General features: G+C 37.1%; 2 protein-coding genes and 1 long non-coding RNA gene across 6 annotated transcripts in view; 2 read left to right on the top strand and 1 right to left on the bottom strand.

The window, feature by feature from the left end:
- Positions 1–2,982, top strand: part of GALNT7 (polypeptide N-acetylgalactosaminyltransferase 7) — a 116,728-nt gene extending 113,746 nt beyond the window's left edge. For all 4 annotated transcript variants that reach the window (XM_039876113.1, XM_039876116.1, XM_039876112.1 and 1 more), the window contains one exon: positions 587–2,982. In XM_039876113.1, the coding sequence (XP_039732047.1) occupies positions 587–724 (138 nt within the window). In that variant the 3' untranslated portion in view covers positions 725–2,982. The remainder of the gene's footprint in view (positions 1–586) is intronic.
- A 5,779-nt stretch (positions 2,983–8,761) lies between these two features.
- On the bottom strand, positions 8,762–11,509 carry HMGB2 (high mobility group box 2). Its single transcript, XM_039876117.1, has 5 exons — positions 11,303–11,509; positions 10,552–10,720; positions 10,128–10,273; positions 9,875–10,049; positions 8,762–9,291 (listed from the first exon to the last, which is right to left on the bottom strand). The coding sequence occupies exons 2-5, from the start codon at positions 10,699–10,701 to the stop codon at positions 9,133–9,135; spliced, it is 630 nt and encodes a 209-aa protein (XP_039732051.1). The 5' UTR covers positions 10,702–10,720; positions 11,303–11,509; the 3' UTR covers positions 8,762–9,132.
- Positions 11,510–11,660: 151 nt separating this feature from the next.
- Positions 11,661–20,786, top strand: LOC120613374 (uncharacterized). Its single transcript, XR_005655687.1, has 4 exons — positions 11,661–11,894; positions 19,072–19,153; positions 20,026–20,097; positions 20,321–20,786. It is a non-coding gene; the product is annotated as an uncharacterized LOC120613374 (long non-coding RNA).
- The last annotated feature ends 6 nt before the right edge of the window (positions 20,787–20,792 follow it).

The raw sequence follows: 20,792 nt of genomic DNA, 5'->3' as shown, positions 1-20,792 counted from the left end.
TTGGCTATGTTCCCTATGCTGCACTTTACATCCTCATGACTATTTTGTAACTGCCAATTTGTAATGAAACAGAATAGAGAGCCCAGGAAAAACCCCACACTTATATGGCCAATTAAACTATGACAAAGGAGGCAAGAATATATACAACGAATAGGTAAAGACAGTCTCTTCAATGAATTGTGTTGAAGAAACTGGACAGATACATGCAAAAAAAAAAAAAAAATGAAGCTAGACCAATTTCTTATGCCATATACAAGAATAAACTCAAAATGGATTAAAGGCTTAAACGTAAGACCAAAACCATAAAACTCCTGGAAGAAAACATAGGCAGTAAACTTTCTTCTCTGACATTTTTCTTAGTGATATTTTTTTGGATATGTTTCCTTGGGCAAGGGAAACAAAAGAAAAATAAATGAGACTAAACTAAACTAAAAAGGTTTTGTACAGCAAAGGAAATCATCAACAAAACGAGATGACAGCCTACTGATTTGAATTATCTTCTTATGAAAGCCAAGCAATGACTTCTTCTGATGTCGGTGGCATCAAAAAATGTACAAATTTAAAACCTTTTTCCTGTGTTTTCCAGAACCTGAACAGATTTACTCACATTCCTTCTGGAAAGTGCTTAGACCGCTCCGAAGTCCTACATCAAGTGTTCCTCTCCAATTGTGACTCTAGTAAAATGACTCAAAAGTGGGAAATGAATAACATCCATAGTGTTTAGAAAGAATAAAAGAAACCAATAACCTACCTGCTGACACGTAAATTTTCACAGGACTGAAAAACGCCTGAAACCTGCTGCAACTATTGTTAACTCTGTACAGCATCGAACCCAGAACCTCCTGATCAGTTTGAAGGACATTAATAAACTGTGATTTTACAATAATATTATCATCTGCAGTTACTGTTTACAAAACTGCTTTTACCTTAAACTTTGTAGATGTTTACATCTTTTGTTTTGTTTTGTTTTAAGATGATGTTGGTAATTTGTGCACTTAACTCTGTTTTGTTTAGAACAGAGTTAAAAGCATTGTTGTCTTCTTTGGGATTACACTCAGGGGTCTGAAAGGCAGTTTGATTTTTTTTTTTTTAACACACTTGAAAAAAGGTTGGAGTGACCAGACTTTCATATATAACTTGGTGATTATCAACCTGTTGTGTCTTTATTTAATTTTACATCTTTTTGAAGCACTGCCACAGGTTATTAGCCAACGTGGCCTTCCTTCACAGTCATGCTGCTTTTTTGAAAGGTGAATTTCAACACATTTAGTGCCTCTTTCATTTCTCAGTATCTATTTTAAGAGCTTTCGATGAAATTTATAGGACAGTAATGATGGAATTGTCACCGGTATGAGGAATACTTGTACTACTCAGAAATGAATTTATGTGCTCCCATTTGCTCTGAAATTGAATGTTGTATGGCTTGAAAAAGAAATGACAGTGTGAAACATCCCAAGGCTCTTTCTTTCATATGGATTGAAGTTTGTATGGCATTAACTCCCTTGGTTGCTGGCATTCCCAATGCCCTCTGTTGATACCAACTCCTAAGAGAGCAAAAGTATCTACCAACTAGAGAAAAATTGTCCACTGACATTTGGGATTTGCTTTTCCTCAATACCTGTCACTATAGAAAACTATAAATAATTATCAGTTTGAAACCTCAGAATGGGGCTAACAAAAACAACAAAACACCACTATAAACACATCAAAGATTCATTCTGAGGTAAGAATTTCCAAGCCCTTGTTAGATTAAGCCTTACAAAAACTCCTGTGCATTATAACCTAAGCTGTGCAACCTTTCAAGCCAAGAGTGAATGAATGTTTCATTTTTATCTTCATCTAAGTGAAATTCCCTACACATTTTTAAAATAAAAGCTATTAAAAAACAATTCATTAATAAATTCGAACTCCTTTCTGTTAAATTAGGCATTAGTTTCCTAGCGTTTAATTTTTTTTTTTTTTTAGGAAGCATATTTCTAGTAGTATTTTTCCAGTGAAAAGACTTGTTTAGATTTAAACTTTTATTAAGACGGTATAGTAAAACCAAATACCGCAAAGGGTCAATTAGATTTTAATTTCTAAATAAGTTTAAAGTACTATGTTGAGCGGGGGTTGGGAAACATGATGAGGTCAGGAATGAATGGCAAATAAATTAAGCATTTTTGATCCTGTAATCATATCATTACAGTGAAAAGAATTCACAAACTACTACTGCCAGAGGGAAATATTTTTAATTAAAGTTCAAAAAAGAAAAGAAAAAAACTTACATTTGTTTAAAAGAAAAGTCTACAAATTTGTTTCTTCCAAGATTTGTTCTTAAATTTGGAGTCAGTTAAACATCATAAACAGAATTTTATTTATAATTTTGAATTGTCAATTTGTATTTTGCTACTGATCTATGACCAACCATTTTAACTTTCATCTTTAGAGATGTTTAAAAAGGAATACATTTTTATGCTGATATAATTGCAATATAAATCAACTATAAAAAAGAAACCAAGAAAATTGGTACTTTAATTACTTATGTGTTTGCAAATAGGCTCCATTTTCCTTGTTGAATAGATTATAACCTTGTTAACTATGCATAGGCCTAAGAAAGGTGGCACATAAACTGTGCATGTAAATTTTAAATGGATATTTTGTTCATTAAGATAATCTCTGAAATCTATCCTCTATTGAAATCAGAAACCTTATCAAACACAAAAAACATCAGAAGCTGCTGCCATAATGACTATTTTCTACTGTAGGCTGCTTTGGAAATAATTCCCATATTCCTTGCTTTGTAAGTTGATAATATCACTATGCATTTCTACACATTTTATAAATTTGATTTGTGCAGATTTTGATACACTGTATGTTTCTGTAGAAATTGTATAAATATTCAAAATTTTATTAGGGATAAATTTGAGAGTTTATGTATATCTTAATTCTGGGTTGCTTGTTTTTTAGGTGAGAAAAAATAAAATACTGTATTTTAATTCATGGGTTTTTTCAGTGCTTGTAATTTCTAAATCAAAACACTGCATGTTTGAAGTAATTACATGATTTTATTGTTTATAAGATTAACATAATAGCTAAACTATTGTAAACCATAGTTACATGTTGAGTATGTGCTTGAGTGTTGGTTAGAATTCTACTTAGAGTGTGCTTAGAATACTCAGAGCTTACCTTTCTGTAGAAAGGAAATGTAAAGATTTATTTTTATCTCTGATTGCCTACGTATAGCAATTTTTTAAGTCACTTATCCAATTATAAAAAGCAATCCCAGCAACATATATCTTTCTTGACAGTATATTCTACAATATAATTGCCTATTGAAAGCAAAAATTTCTTTAAGTCAAAATTCTTTACAACCTGACCAACTAAGTAGAAAGAAAGGAACCCAACCAAAACCAAGTTAGAAATAGGCCATAAGACCTTGTGGCCCAAAATGTGGCGTCTCAAGAGAAGATATGACTATAAACATTCCAGTAAGTGGCTGGCTTGATTTGGGAAACTTACTCTCAACTATCTTGGCTCTTGTCTTCCAATTCTCAGCTGCTTTCCCTAAGAAATATGAAAACGTGACCTAGCTCCAGACGGCAGTAACTGGAGGCACACTTATTTCTTAAGATAGTCTCTCCCAGAGATCTTGGAATAAGTTTCATTTCTGGACAGAATGTAATTGGGGAAAAAAAATCTCTTATAATTCAGTGGAAAACATGACAACTACCTAGTAGGCCAGTAGTTTGGGCATGTGAAAATTAATCCATGTGAAAGCACTTTTAAAAGGTATCGAGTACTATGAAAATGCGTATCATTCATTAGAGTCAATCTGTTGCAAGAAAATAGACAAAAGCCAGAATGATTTTAGGAGACCACTATCCCTGGAATTAGAGATTAAAAGAAGGGCTATCTCTAAATTCAATAATTGCTTTGCAATTCTCATTTTAAAAATATTGCAATGCCCACAATTGAGGTTGGTGGATGTCACTTGGTGATTATCTAAGTGAATCCCCACATCTCAGCAGAGGTGGGGTGGAGGGCTCTATAATTTTTATAACAGAACAATGTTACAGTTTGCTCATCTGAATAGTGGTGTAAGTGTAGACTTGTCTGTATTGGAATGCCTGTTCCACAACAAATTACTTGTGTGACCTTGGATAAGTTATTTGACCTTTATGCCTCAGTTTTCCTTTTGTAAAATGGAGAAAATAATCGTGCCTATTTCATAGGATTGTTACTAGGATTGAATTCGTTAACAAACATTAATTTAGAATAGTTCTTGCATATAGTCAGAGTAATATGTCAGCTATTACCTGGTTTCAAAGTCTTAAAATCTGTCTTTATTCAGAATTAAGACAGCTACACTGCAGACCCTCTCTAAAGGCTGTGTGTATGTGTACCTGTGCTTCAAATTATATCATTACCTCCACTTTACAAGTGAGGAAATGAAGTTCAGAAGTTAAACTTCATAAACTGGGGGTGAAATGTTTATCCATAAGGGAATAAATTATCTACCTCACACTGTTCATACAGCATATGCAGAATATAGTTTTCAGTGGTCCAATTTAACCCTGGATAGAACTAAGTGCATCTTGAAGAATATTTAAGATAGTGTATCTAAATTATCTTTAAATGAAATATCTCTTGGGCTTTTGATATGAGCAAATTAACAGGCTATGTTAATGATTAAATCCTCAAAACTAAAACTTTCAGTAGAAAATAGAGATGACTAGATTTCTACGTCTGACCATGACATAGAAATTAGTATTGGACTTATCTTACTGTCCTGAACAACTACAAAACTGGACAAAATATATGAGGCAACTGTTTTCAGGAGTTGTATAACTGGCAAAGCAGACGGTGATAATTGAAAGGAAACACAAGGTGAACCTCAGGTTCACCATGTCTGTCTGCCTGGGAGCACTTTCCTGGCCATGGTACAGGAAGGTAAAACTCAGTGATAATATCTCTGAGGAGGCAGAGAATGGGGCTGCTGAGATGGCTGGAATTTACAAGGCAGGTTACTGGAGGGGAGTGCACTTGAATTCCAGGAAACCTGTGCAGGAATTTTTATAGCATTGCCATTTAGAATAATGAAAACCCCAGGAACAACCAACCTAAAAACCCATCAACAAGAGAATGGATAAATTATGGTATAATCACATGATAGAATGTTACACAGCAATGAACATGAATGAACTAGTTGTAAACAAGTAAGTAGGATACTGATGAGGGGAAGGCAATTCCCAAAAGACTTCATTTAGCAAACACTTTCTGTAAAATCAAAAGCAACTAAAATTAAACACACAGTAAGTTACACATTTATATGTGATAGAGAGGTTATAAAGCTTGTCCAAACTCACAAATTTAGTACTGGAGTCATTAAGTGCATTGCCTTATTTGATACTCAAAATTTTTTCTAATTTTACAGATGAAGAAACCAAAAGGTTACAGGACTTGCCTGATGTTACTAAACCAATGAGAAACAGAGCCCAACTCTGATCTGATTCTCAGGTACAAGCTTTTTATCACCTCTCTTAATTTCTTTCATAACCTTGTTTTTCCTTTCGTATGGTTATATTTTAATTTCTTTGTAATTACCCATCTCATCTTTATTGGAAAAAATGTGGAGAATCAAAGAATAATACATAAATGTGAATGAATTAATGTTTTACCATCTCTTGCTAGCTACCCAGGACATTGTCCTAGTTAACCGCCATGTCTTACTGAAGATAGGAGACTGGTCCAATGGATGTAAAGCTTACTTTCAGTTCTGAAATTGGATGCTACATATTGCATGTTAGTTTTCTTTCCTTTTAATGCGGTAACATAATTGTGCTCCTGAGTCACTATTCTATAGATATAACTCCTAGGGTGAGGCTAAGAGAAAAGTCTGCACTGTAAGTCCTGAAGAACAAAGGCCCAGGAGCACAATGAAATTCCATTACAACCTCAAAAACAATACCTTTATTTACATTTACTACAGGATAAGAGGGTAGATGAGTTTCCAATTTCCAATCAGGGCAAGAGGGACTTCTTAGACAGTTATAAAAACAATGCTTAGTTAGAAGGTATACATAAACTTTTCTAAACAGCCCTAACTCATGTAAATATTATTAACAATTTTATATTCACCTATACTGTTTAATTTATAGAAGTGGCAAACTCGTGACCTACAGGCAGAATCTTAACCTATAGACATGTTTTGACTGGACATTGGAATTCATTGCCAAATTTATAATTCACATATTATTTTTAAAATCCAGATTTCTAGTTCCACTTGAAAATTTATGAGATTTAGGAATCCTAGATCCACGTTTCCATACAAACAGGACTGAGCTAAATAGTGGCTGTCCCTCTATCTTGGGCATTTATGTTTACAAATATTTGTTTCTGGCCTAGGTATAATGTAGTACAGTAGTCTCCTCTTATCCATGGGGGATACATTCCAAGACCCCCAGTGGAACCCAATAAATACTGATGTTTCCTATACATACATCCATACATACCTATGATTGTTTAATTTATATATTAGGCACAGTAAGAGATTAACAATAAGAAAGTAGAACAATTATAACAAGTGCATAACCGATCTAATAACTGAGACCACTACTAAGTGACTAATGGGCAGGCAGCATATAGAATGGATATGCTAGACAAAGGCATGATTCAGGTCTGGGTGGAATGGATCAGGGGTCAAGAGATTTCATCATGCTACTCAGAAGAATAATTTTTAATAGAATAGCAAAGATCAAGAAGTTTGAGAACTATTATGTTGAGATGAAGAAATAGGCACTCTAAAACACTCATTGCTATGGAGTATGTATTAGCACAACTTCTGAGAAATTTTGGCAGGCTTCAGTAAGTTAAAACACAAGAACAGTTTCTAGCATATACCAAGTACAGGTTTGTTATTATAATTAGCAAATTTTAAGATGTGTAACTTCTACGTGTTTTTTTTTTTCTGTAGGATTATTTGAAATCATATACAAGGATATCCACAGCAATATGGTTCTTAAAGCAAAAAAAAAAATACAATCTTTAGGGAACTGGTTAAATTACGTTCAACATATGCAGATACTATGAAGGTAGCTAAATGAACGTGGCAGCTCTGTAAAATGATAAGCAGAATATATACAGTAAGCTTCTTTGTATAAAATGTATATAGACATACATGTATGATTATGCTTAAGTCTCTCTAAATGGATAGATTATTGCGTTTTGGGGGTTGCCTCCTGGGAGATCCAGATAATTGGGAATCAAGGCTGTTAAAACTGTCCACTACAAAGCACTTTTACATTTTGTACCATTATGACCTATTTTTTAAAAGAAAATAAGAAGGGGATTTCGTAAACATACCTCAAAGTACTGGCTGGTCTGGGATAGAACCTAATTTCTACCCCTATTTCAATGCTTTCCAACATAACTATTCCTTAAAGTCACAGTCTTGAAAGCAGGAACAAAAATTCTCAAACATAAAGGTGATATAGAACCTGACAGGTCTCATTGGTCTAACTTATAGATTTACAAATCCTCAAGTTTCTCTTTCAATTTCAGAAACTCCTAATGAACATCTCCTCCGATTATTTTAAATATAACATTCTCATTTAATCATTAAAACACTGTGAAATACGTACTAACCCCATATTACAAATGGGGAAAAATAAGCTGAGGTAAAGTTCATGCAGCTAGATATTCGGTAGAGCTGGGGAACTGGGATCCAGACATAGGGTATGCCTAAAATACATTACTCCCAATTTTTTAGTGTTTAAGTCACCTAACACCAGAAAATATTAAAATGTTTTAATCTTATGATCAACGAAAGCTCCACATTTAAATCTGCAACCACTGGGATGATTAACAGAGAACAATCATAAAGAAGTTTGAAGATTTCACCTGAGTCCATTCACTCTGATAATTATGCTAATACCTGACTTCTAATTAACAAAACTTTGTGTTTCTTATTTAAGAAATGATCCTTACCAAATATTTCGAATAAGAGACAACGAAGGCTCCCATGGTTGGGTAATAAGAATTTTGGCTTCTACTTTAAAACTTCATAGGTAACCAAAATTGTCAGGTTTAACTATAAAACTATCAACGAAAGTTTCCTTCTATGATTATTTAGCGAACAGATGGCAAACTTCCTAATAGCCTAACTATGCAAGTTATCTAAATTCAAATTTAAGCTGCTTCCTCAAATGAGCATTTCTCAAATAACTGCTTCCCCCGAAATATAAATCCTAAACTAGTCATGGGAGATCCCAATAATTACCTCAAATGCTTTCTTAGGTTACCCCAAATTCTAAAGGTTAAGACCACACTAATTTTTCAAAGATTTAACTCACTCAAAATTTACTCTGGTATTCTACCTTGAACTAGTTCATTATCAACAGAAAATTTAAAGCTTGTTATCAATGCTTTTACAAGTTTTTTAGATATAGATTCACTGTACTAGTTTCTCTGCCCTCATATTAGTTTCCCTCCATAGTGTCAGTTAAAAAAACCTGAGGGACATTTTGCTAACCAACAGAAATATCAAGAATAAAACTTATTCATTTGTAAAAAACTTTTAAAGTTCATTAAATTCCAGATCTAATTTTTTATAACATTTTGTAAATATGAATATGGGCAGATATGACTTTCTCTTAACCAAAGATTTTACTAAATCAGTTGTCTAAAAAAAATTAGGCAGAAAAACAAAAATGTTGACATGGTCCCAGACCCAGTGTTTTTTAACATCCAATTTAGCATATTAAGACAAAGACAATAGAAATAATATACATAATTTTATTACAAAATTTTTTAAAAAACAAAATGCAACATTCTAAAAAACCCAAAATTTACTATTGATACTAATTCCTATGAGTTTGCTGTGCTACCATACACAAGAAATTAAACCATTAAATATTTAGAAACATTTAACATCAGAAGCCTTAAAATCTAACTGTATGTAGTAGCCCCTCAAAAAGCTACAACCTGCATTTTTAAAAAAGTATTTTCTCTACAAAGAATCTTATCAGCTATACAAAAATCTGTACAGTTTTTATACTGAAGCTAATATTGAGCTGCACTTGAATTCACATTCTTAGCAAAACAATTGCCTGAGCACACACGCACACTCCACACACATTACAGGATAGCCATTTATTCTTCATCTTCATCCTCTTCCTCCTCATCATCATCTTCCTCTTCTTCCTCTTCCTCCTCATCTTCTGGTTCATTCTTCTTCTTCGAGCCTGTTGGCCTGCCAGGGCCCTTCTTTCCCGCTTCACTTTTGCCCTTGGCACGGTATGCAGCAATATCCTGAAATGTTGTCAAGAATATAAAATCAATATCCGGTGTCATTTCTCAACTGTGAAAACCACTAAGTTGTAAACAATCTAAGATTATTGACCAATAACCCTGGTGACTGTCTAAAGTTTGATTCAGAGTTGAACTCAGTTTTGAAAGCATTTGTTCCCTCATTAGGCTTTAGAAAGCTACCGATGTTAAAATGATGGGGTGGTATCAGATCAATGTCAGTACTTTCACTACCAACATCCATTTACCTCACTTGGCACCCACATCTTAAGTTCACATTTTAGATATACCTAAAAATACATCTGGCCCTCCATTTTTCCAAACTGAGAGACCTATAAAACCACAAAGAAATCTACATGCAAGAACCTACCAATGCTACAAATACTGGTTTCAGTCAAAATGTTTCAATTAGCTGGTGTTGCTTAAGTATTTAATTTTCATTAGGCCTTTTTCAAATTACAGGTGACAACCATTAATACAAGATTATCTAAACTTCTCAACTTTTATAGTTTATATCTAACTCCTAACATAATTAGACAATATCTACTTAATTTCAACCGTGGCTTTAAAACATAAGACAGTGTACCTTTTCATATTTCTCCTTTAGCTTAGCTGCCTTCTGTTCATATGGTTGCTTATCTTTGGCTGATTGTTCAGACCACATTTCACCCAACTTTTTTGCAGTATCCCCAATGGATAAGCCAGGGTGTTCGCTTTTGATCTTTGGGCGATGTTCAGAGCAAAACAGGAAGAAGGCAGATCTGAAAGGAAGCAACAGAGTTAATAAACTGAATGAAAAATCAAGGGGCAACTTGAGTGATTTAAAAGAAAAAACTTACGGAGGCCTTTTAGGAGCATTGGGATCTTTTTTCTTTCCTTTCTTATCACCTTTGGGAGGAACATAATTTTTCATCTCCCTGTCATAGCGAGCTTTGTCACTTTTTGCCATGTCTTCGAACTTTGACTTTTCCTTTGCAGACATGGTCTGTGGGCATGAAAGGAGCAGTAAAAATACAGCAAACCTGTAAGCTATATACATCCAAGATGTAGATAATCTTTAAGGGCCGCATTTTCCTTAGCTAGTAGCATTGTTTTAGTAGTCTTAAAAACAAAAACCTAAAGGAGTCTGCCTAAAACTCTAAAATATTTATTTGAGCGAGTCATCAGGGTAGGATTTGAAAGTTAGAAGTAACCTGCCTGCTAGTCACCTGTCCTGGCCCCAAAACACACGTGAAAACCCTTAACTCTGCATTCCTGTCTCACCTTCCATCTCTCCGAACATTTCTTGGAGAATTCGGCAAAATTGACGGAAGAGTCTGGGTGTTTCTTCTTGTGCTCTTCCCGGCAGGTTTGCACGAAGAAGGCATACGAGGACATTTTGCCCCTGGGCTTGTTGGGGTCTCCTTTACCCATGGTGACAGACGGCGTCCACCTGGTGGGGCGAAAGCCGGTGGGTGGGCGCCGGCGGGACTCGGCTTCCCGCCCAAATGCGCGCCCGCCCGCCTGCCCCCCCACCCCCACCGCGTCGCGAGGGCGGCCCAGAGCCCGGCTCCCCCCGGCCCGCCCGCCTCGGGGCCACGGCGACGCCGCCTCCGCCTCCGCGCACACGCTCCTCCAGGGCCCAACCCGCGCAGTCCTAGCCGAGTCTCCTCACGCGCGATCACCACGTCCCTCCCGGAGGCCGGCGCCGCCGCCCGCCCCCCACTCCGGGTGGAGGAAGGGAACGCCGCGAGCGCCCTCGGGAACCCCTTTCCTGACAGAAACCTCCCCCGGCTTCTACGTCGCGAGCCCTAGAGTTGTCGCCTCGCGACCGACATTCAAAAAACTACCAGAACCGGGCTGGGGCGAGCTTCCCCACGCCCGCCCTCCACAGCCCCCGGCCCTGTCCGGCCCGCACCCGATTCTGCTTGCCGGGGCGGACCCCGAGAACCACAGCGCTCAGTTCGGCTAGGTGGCTATGAGGGAAGGGGAAACGGCAGGCCCACGACCCCGAGGGGACGAAGGGGATTCTTGCCTGGTGGTAGCTTTTCCTCAGAGTCCCGCGGAGCTGCCGGACCGACAGAGAAGCTTCCTCGGCAGGGCGCCGGAGTGAACTGGTTTATCGCTAACGCAATCCTCCGCCTCTTGTTTTGCAGAGTTCTCCGCGCCACGGCAACTTGACGAGCCGACCCACAGGCCACACCCCCACCTCTCTGATTGGTTGTGGTGATTATTCAAACGCCGGGAGGCCCCGCCCCCTCCCTATAGGGGCTTCCGATTGGCCGGTGTCTCTCCTGGCCCGTCCCCCCACCCACAGCCTAGCAGGTTCGGTGGGTCGCCCAGGTCGTTAACTCCCAGACCCGTTAGAACCGGTCAGGAGAGGAATGTACTGCTCGATCCTGATTGGCGGCAGGAAGAGGGTTTGAAAAATGGCGGGCCTGACGCTGAATGGCTAGGACAGTAAACGGGGGGAGTGGTTGGCCCGAAAGGAAAAGCCCCGCCAGATTTAAAAATACCAAGTCGCGAGACTCAGGGTCGTTTTCTAGGGGTTGGCGGCGGAGACAGGGTTTGCTGGCGCGGAGATATCAGAAGCAGCCTGCCCTACCCCTGCTCCGACCACTGTTCAGGTCTTGTTTCTCCTCTGCCCCATCTAAAGAATAATAAATGGGGAGAGACTGAGGAGCTTGCCCCGCAGACCGATTGCACCGCTCCGCCTGTTGTCGCTGAAGTTGGGGTGGAATCCAAGGAAGACAAGAGGTTGCAGGGAACCTGGGAAAGGGTGCGCGGGGTGTGGGAGGGGAGCTCTTCCCGCCTCTCGAGGGATGTTACAAACCAATCTTAAAGTAAGGCGCTTTCCGCCTGGGTAGTTTCCCTCAGGAGGTCCCTCCTCCCTTCCCCCTTTGTCTCGGGTGTCAAATACCGTGAGGTAAACAAGGGCGCCTTCGGGGTCCCGAAGGGGTGGAGGCGAGTGGCCTCTGCAATGGCCCCACCCCTTCTATCCCGGTCGGGATTCCGGGCTGCGACTGCCTGGCTGGGCCTCCCTCCACCCAAGCGCCGCGCCGGAGAGGTCGGAGCCCCGGCGACCTCCCCACTTTTGCTGGCCTAGCTGTCACCTTGTTATTCTGTCTTGTCTCTCTGATGTAATAGGTTTTTTTTTTTAAGTTTTCATTATCAAAGATTAATTTGAGACTATTATAAAAGCAATATGGGTGGTCCCCACCCCCTATTGCATAAATTCACTAGACTGCATGCAGCAGCTTTTACGGACTCCTCCAAGCCCAGGTTAACTTCGTTTTAGTGGCCAGAGAGAGCGCACCAGAAGTACCTTAACTTGCTGCTTACTGGCGTCACAAACTGCTTTTCCTAGATCAGGAGGACTTTCACTTACAGTATACTATTTCTGTGTTGTATTTAGTTTTGAAGGCTGTTTTTTCCTGTTGGCCCATATGTTGCATTGACGGTTTTAAATTGTCTTGTTTTCCCAGTAAGTTCGCTGGTGTTTGTTAGAGTGTGTGCTCCTGTGGTTTGTGTGTATGCTAATCATACTCAATAGAACCTCAGAACCAGCAACTATTTATCTAGACTTATTTAGGTTTTTTAAAGCATATTTTCCTTGGAAATGGATAATGTTCCACAGCATTATGCAAGTACTTAATACCACTGAATTTTAAAATAAATATGAAAGGTGTAATGCATGATCTGTTTGTTACTATTTGAATAATGTATGATTTATTTTGTCTGTTTGCATTTCTGTGTGCAGAATTTATAGCACAGTCGTAATTAACCTTATTTGAGAATAGGGTCATTGCAGATGTTATTAGTTAACATAAGGTCATACTGCAGCTGGATGGGTCCCTAATCCATTGCTACTGGTGTCCTCATGAAAGGAAAATTTGAACAGAGACAGGCATAGAAGTAAGGTGATGTGAAAAGACACATGGAGAAAGTGGTCATCTACAAGCTAATCCACTTTTACCATTGATGCCAAGACTTCACTCTCTTGCTATGGTTCCTGACTTAGAAGTAACATTGAAATACACAGAGAAGTGATAGATGACATAAGATTTAAGTGAGAAATAGAGTTGTTGGTACAAAACAACTTCCTTTTTTTAGTAAAAACTACATACAGAATCTGGTAGCACACACAAAAAAGTCTGGTCCTAAATGTAGTTCTGAATATATGGATTAAGTACACAAGAGGCCTAGTTCACTGTTATGATTTACTTTGGCATACTGTTATGACTATCAGAAAACTGAAATGTCCTATAAAGAGAATAGGAAAGGTGTTTCTCATTGTGTTTCTAATCTTGTTATGGTTCTAAGTGGGAAAATAATATTATATTTCTAAAATTCAACTTTAAAGTCATTTCTTTTCAGAAACATCAATTTCAAATATACTCTAAAAATAATATTCCAAATTTATTTTTAATAGAATTATCATCTTTCTAAAAGATGATAAAAATGGAAATGTTTACATCTTTCATAAAAATATATGTATAAATTAAAATTTAGCAAGCATTTGCCATTTTGAACAGTACACTTAATATTTCTGGGCTTTTGATTGACAAACTGTACAATGACATTTGGGGAATAATCTCTAAGGTACCATTCAGCTCTTAAGTCATAATTCTATAATTTTGTGAATATGCGATCATAATGTAGGGAAATAAATATTTTAACTTTTGCAATTGTTAGGTGGTCAAGAGATTATAGTTAAAATTTAAAAAGATAACTCGGAAAAAAAAAACAAACAGGTTCTAGGTTAGTTGTGAGCCCAGTTACATCAAAACAGTATTTGATGAAGTAAAAGTTTATAGCTACCCAAATGTAATATACTATAAAGACCAAACTTTAGATTACACAATATTGCTCAGTCACTTTAGTCTTATAGTAAAATGGTCTTGTCAGGGTTTTTCCCTGCTGGATGACACCAATATATCACTTTATTTGCCTTAGTTCAGCATTTCATAAATCATAACAATATAAATATTTAGCAATAAACTAATTGAGTTAGGCTTGAAGCTATTTACAAAGTAGGCCCCCTATCCTACAGAATAAATAGCTTCTCTGTAGGTAAACTGGAATTTATCTATAGCAGTATCAACCTGGTAGGATTGTGTAGCAATTATCTGGGTTGTGCTAGCTATTGAAATTCCTATAATTTATTTGGTCAATTATCTTAAGAATTTGGACTTTTCATAATTCGATCATCAACCAGATTGCAAAATCCTGAGGAAAAGAATATTATATACATTTTGTGCAAAGCAGCAAATAATAAGTTTTCAATAATTGTTTCTTATTATTTATTAACTCACACAGCCAAAATTACATAACATCAGTTGCTTTATATAAGATTAGTTGCACATAAAATAATTATTCTCTCAAATTACATAGTTAATGTAAAAAACTGAAAGCCATTTATTCTGTACACGTATTAGTTTCTCAAAGATGAAATATTGGAGTTTAATGTTTTCAAGTTGTGTAAAGGCAATGAGAGGGGAAGGATAAGCACACTGAAGTATTACCAAACAGGCACATCCACTTACTGGGAGATCACTCCTTCTGAGGCCTAACTGTATACTCATTCCAGAGGTCCAATTTAGTGACATAGTTAAACAATATATTTTTGGTGCTAGCATTTTCACTGAAAAATTTTTTAAAAACTAAGTTTTTCTTAAAAAAAAAAAAAATCTTAACTGTTTTGTCCACCAAGAAGTTATTTACGTCCTAAAAGACTTCACTGCCATAATTAGGGGAAAAAGGACAAATTGCAAAAATCATGTTTCTAAATACATTAGAGATATGTCAAAGCAATCAGAAAATAGTTCAAACTAGAATTCCAGACAGAGAAGACCGCTTGCTAGGTGTGCTGATGATTTGGGGGAATAATTTGTAGATTTTAGGAATGGAACTGAGAAGCAATCTGACTTGACCCAGGAATAAGGACTTTTACTAAGGAAAAGAGAATCTAGCAAGTTTTGGGCAGTTGTGTGGAGTTAACACAATCAGTTGAAAACTAGAGGACCCCTAAATATACATAATGATACATTTTCCACAGATGAGCTGAATTCTCAGGTGGTATGGGAAGGTAGAGAGTTGTGCCAGAAGTTTCTAAAAGGCAAAGTAAAATCTAGGATTTCTTGATCCTTTATGGACAAAAGTCTGGCTAAAGGAAGGTGGTCTGCCACAGACACAGGACTGGTCTCTCCCTGAAGACATTTGTCATATTTTGAAGCAGTGTGGGCAGGAACGTGGAGAGTCAAGCTCAAAACCCCCAAAGAGCAGAAACGAATATTCCATAGCATTTCAGGTCTAAGGAGACAGAGACTGCCAAGACCTCAATCAAAAGCCCATGTGATAATGTCTGAGGAACAGAAGTGAACTGGGTTTTACTAGAACTTTATAACCCAGCCTGGAGCCTGGATACATAAAGCTCAATCCCTCACTGGATTGAGATAATCCACCTTTTATCCTTCTACCTATTGGAGGGGTTGATTCTGCCTAACAGAGGAAAGATCAGATCTCTAGTGGAAGAGATCATCTGCAGATGATCATAATAAACAATTTGAAAACTAAAGACGAAGAAAATCTTAGGAACCAGAGGGAAAAGACACAGTAAATTTTAAGTCTAAATACTGACTCCTTGACAGAACTAGGAAGCCCAGAAAACCATTAAAAGACATCTTTAAATTACTGAAGAAAAAAACTGCTAACCTCAAGTTCTATATCCAGGGAAAAAGCTTTCAACAATTAAGATGTTTTCGGACAAAAACTGAGAATTTATTGTCAACAGCCCTGCTTAAGGAAAATGATCCTAAATCCTCAGGAGGAGAAAAAGAACACAGGCAAGAGTAATTATGTACATTTTTAAGAATATTATTTGCTTAAAAGAGCAATAATAATGATTTTCTGTGGGTTTTTATAACATGTGGAAATACAATATATAACAATAGCACAAAAAATAACAGGGATAGTGGAGTTAAATTGTAAGGGTCTTTTGATTATTCAGAAAGTGATAAAAATAATAATTTGTAGTAGGCTGTAAATATGCCTAGCATACTATAATTTGGGATACTAGTTATATAAGTATATGTATATATTCATACATATGTAAATGTGTGCATGTGCTAAACTTCATCCTACTATACATAGGATATCAGGTCTTAAATTAGTCTGCTAAAAAGCCAATGACTAATGGCTACTAACATGTGAAAATGTTTATCATCACTAATCATTAGGGAAATGCAAATTAAAACCACAATAAGAAACCACTTCACATCCACTAGGATGTCTATATTCAGAAGAAAATAGCAAGTGTTGGTAAAGATGTGGTAAAATTGCAACACTCATTCATCACTGGTGGGAATGTAAAATAGTACAGTTACTATGGAAAACAGTTTGATAATTTCTCAAAATTTAAACAGACATTTACCTAGCAATTCCACTCCTAGGCATCTACCCAAGAGAAATGAAAACCTATGTGACCCCCCATCCCCGCCCCAAAAAACCCTTGTATGCTGTTTTTTGTTTTTAAAAAAAGCCAATGACTTATTTTTCCTCTTTCAGAGCACTGCATTCAAAATAATCAAGAACAATTTAGGGCTGCAGAGTACAGTATGAAAATAAAGGAATCATTTGAGAGGAAGTAAATACAACTAATCTATTTTAAGAAAATAGTAGTTAAGAGTGTCAGCATCTCTTGAATTGTAATAGAATTGTTAATTGTTAATAGGCCAATATTTAGCTGAATATTTCATACAATAGGAAAATAATTTTTTGTAAATTTTTTGAAAATATCTACTTTTATGTGTTTCCAGTTAAAGAAAATTTGTGATATATGAATACTATGCTGATGCTATATCTAGCCAATGATAGTTTTAAGTTTGGTAATGACTAAACATTGCAAGTTCTTATATAAATACTCATAAATATAAAGGTGACTTATTTACAACTTTGTCCCCTAAATAATTTTGTTATTATGTTTAGTAGTTTGTATTTAAAAATACGTTCACAAACAATACCAGATTTTCAGATGTACTTAAAAAAAACTATCTAAATTTAAAATCTAGAATTCTATTAGACTAAAAAATGCACATATGGATAGTGGAATTTTGGACTAATTAATATTAGACTAAAAAACGCATATATGGATAGTGAAATTTTGGACTAATTAATATAGAAAAAAGTATTTACACCTTGTAGGACAAGCTGAAAGATTAAAGGACAGTAAAAATTTAAGTAGTAATCTTTGTTGAAAATTTCAAGACAGAGATTCTAGGAATTTCTGTAATCAATTCTGTGGATAATGATCAACCCTTGTCCAGCCACAGTAGAATTCTGCCTATTCAATAACCTCTAGGCCTATCTCATTCCCATTTTTTTGTGTTTTTTTTAGGGAGGGTGGTGAGTAGAAAGGATTGTCTCCAAAATCTTGGGAATGAAGTAAATGTAACCCTAGAATCTGAGTATGAGATCAAAAACAAGTCTATGTTCAATATCCCAAAACAGAAGTCAATGAAATAACTCCATGCAAATGTAAGATAGTCTTAATGTAAACAAGATTTAACCAAAAGAATCTGTATTTCTTAAGCCTTTCTCCTACATGAGGTCCCTGACATCCTACTCTGAAGATTCTAGATTCATCTTCAGGTTCTAATAAAATCTGTTTGCCTTCCACTTACAGTGCTACTTCCCACCACCTGCATACGCCTCTCACCACTGCAGTATTCTAAAATACAATAATTTCCTTAAAACACTGAACCCTACAGACTTCCAAAATGTCTATATTATGTTTAAAGCAAGTGAGAGAAAAAGACAATGAAAAACATATACTCTGTTTTAGAAGAGATGAGCAAAGGAGGACAGGCATGAAAGGTAAGGAAGGGATAGTGATAAGCAGTAATGACAAGGGAGGATTATGGGACAGGTTGCACAAAGGGGTAAGTATAAGGAGCGGGACATTAGATTTTATAAACTGTATGGCTAATGCCATATGTACTTAACAATAGAGTATAAAACAATACCATCGACTTAACATAGTGTCTGCTTTTTGCCAGGCACTAAGTACTCAAAATATTAACTCATTTAATCCTAATAATACCAATAATAGAGATATATACTATTTTCATTTCATGAAAGAAGTCACTGAGGCACAGTCACAGTATCTAACTGTCAGTATCGAGTCAGGAAAAGAAAAACCACTTTGGGTATTTCAGAGAGAATGCTTTATCTTTATTATTGAGAGAATTTTTTATAAGAGCTGGAGGACCCCAATCCTGGAGCCAGATAGAGGAGCGCCATGCTTCTGAGGCTGCTGGAGACCAAATGAGAAAAAATGCCCTCCATCCTTTTGCCTTTTAATCTTCTATTAGCAGAACCTAAGTGGAAACCAACTGGCAAGTGAATCTGGGAAATGCTCTTTTAGGATTCCAGTACCCTTGCAATACAAAGGAGAGAACAGGAGAAAGGAGCTGAAAGACAACAAATAACCAGCAGTTATTTGTCTAACAACTGGCAAGTGGCAGAGTTTAAATCTCATTCTGGCTCCTGAGTCTATGCTCTTAACTGCTGCAGATGATGCTATGACACTATGATATACTCTAACAAGAGTATTTCATACATTTAAAAATTAATGTCTGATTATAAATGCAGATTGGCAGCAGAAATATTGTAGGAATTGTATTCATTGAATATTCTACAAATATTCAATTTGCTACTTTGTGCTAGGTACTGTTCTACTGGAAATACAATGATGGGGAGATAATAAATGAAGAATGAGAGAGAGCTCTTTTCTTCCACTTTTAGGTTGAACGAAATTGCCTGGGAAGGATTCCAGCTGGCTTGGCTTGAATCATGTGCCCGCCCACTGAAACAACATAGCTGAGTGGTAGGTATTGGGGAAATAACCTAGTGGAAATGCCCACTATAATCCTGAGACTAGGATTTGAGTACAGGTAGTTTATCTAGAGGATTCAGGAAACACCTGTAGGAAGTGGAGAAGTGAGACAAAGAAGGGAAGGCAGTAAATAAAGGGTGCCTTATCAAACCAGATACCACTAGTAATGACTTGCGCATAAACTCATGGGAAAATTCAGGGTAATGGTATGAAATACATGCCTCAAAATTACCCCACGTGAGGGGCAAAGGAGCTGGGTATCTATATGATATTTGCCTAAAGGCTGTTTGAGATGGGAGGTTGATTAATTCTCAAGCACTTAACCAGTTGCAGAAGTTTCTTGAAGGTAGGGAATGTGTATCATGTTTTATATCTCATAGAACCTAGCTATACATATGTCAGAGGCTCAGATATTTACTGAGTGAATTTGTCAGTATCCGAACACATTATTTTCTAGGTTTACAAAGGTGGAATTATTTTTAAACTTAAAATCAATAACTCGTTTTTGCTAACTTTGAACAAATTTATCTGTTTCAAGAATTTTAAGTAGCATGGTCTTGTTTTATTCCTTTTATTATATTTCTCAAATGTAGGTCATTGTAGATAACTGTTAATTGCTTATACAGTTATTTCTCCTTACTTGAAAAATTACATTGATTATAAATAGGGTATTGATAGATTATTTCTGGTTCAAACCAATCATGAGAATGCTACTCTGAGTAGCAGAGAAAAGCAAGACAATCATAAATGCCAACCCTGATGTTGTTGAACTACGGAAGGAATACTAGGAGCCATCTTCCTTTGGCCTTATGTCAGAAAAATAAACTAATAATACTGTTAAACAGATATTCTGTTCTATGCAGCCAGTGATTCACACGGAAAACAGGCGCACATGTGTATGCAGGCGACCTAAGAAACGTGGTTTATTTCTCTCGGTAAGTTTCTGAGAGGACTCACGCTAACGGTACTGAAGGGGTTCTGCGTCCCCTTTTAAACGATATTAGACTCTGCCCTTCTCCAAGTTCATTCCTGAAGAAATGAAAAAAGAACAGGGGTGGCGGCGAAAGAAGCCGTATTATAGTCAACTAATCCGTAGCTCCACCTCAGGAAGCGGTAGACTTTCTTTGTGCACCAAAGAATAAAACGGGTTTTCTACAGGAACAGGCAAGGATTTAGAAACGGCCATCAGCTGAGGCATTTGCGAGGCGGCCCTGTCCCAGTCCGGAGGTCGGGATGGACGTTTTCCCCTAAGCAGACGCTCTTAATAATTTGGTGCGTCAATGAATGGACCTGCTCTCGTGCCACGGTGTTAACTGCAGGACCTCTAGGACACGCAAAGCGCCAGCTCGCCTGAGTTTTCCTTGGTTTAGGTTTCCCACAAAAGCGTGGTCACACCAAAAACTCATCACAGATACGAAACAGGCCCCCAAACTTTTTTTCCCAGAACCTTTACTCCCCTCTTACCCCGCCCCCTGAGTTTTGCGCTTCGCCTGGTGAGTTGAGCGACCTCTTCGTCTAGAATGCCAACTCTGCAAAATCCCAGGAGCTAAATACCTATCAACCAACCAACCAACATCCCTGCAGAGATAAGCGAGAAAACAGCAACCCGGCCAACCACACGCCCCTGTTT

The sequence above is a fragment of the Pteropus medius genome, unplaced genomic scaffold, assembly GCF_902729225.1.
Source record: "Pteropus medius unplaced genomic scaffold, Ma_sr-lr_union100, whole genome shotgun sequence".
Lineage (NCBI taxonomy): Eukaryota > Metazoa > Chordata > Mammalia > Chiroptera > Pteropodidae > Pteropus > Pteropus medius.
Note: the sequence above shows the minus strand (reverse complement) of the source record. Positions and strands in the feature narration are given on the sequence as shown.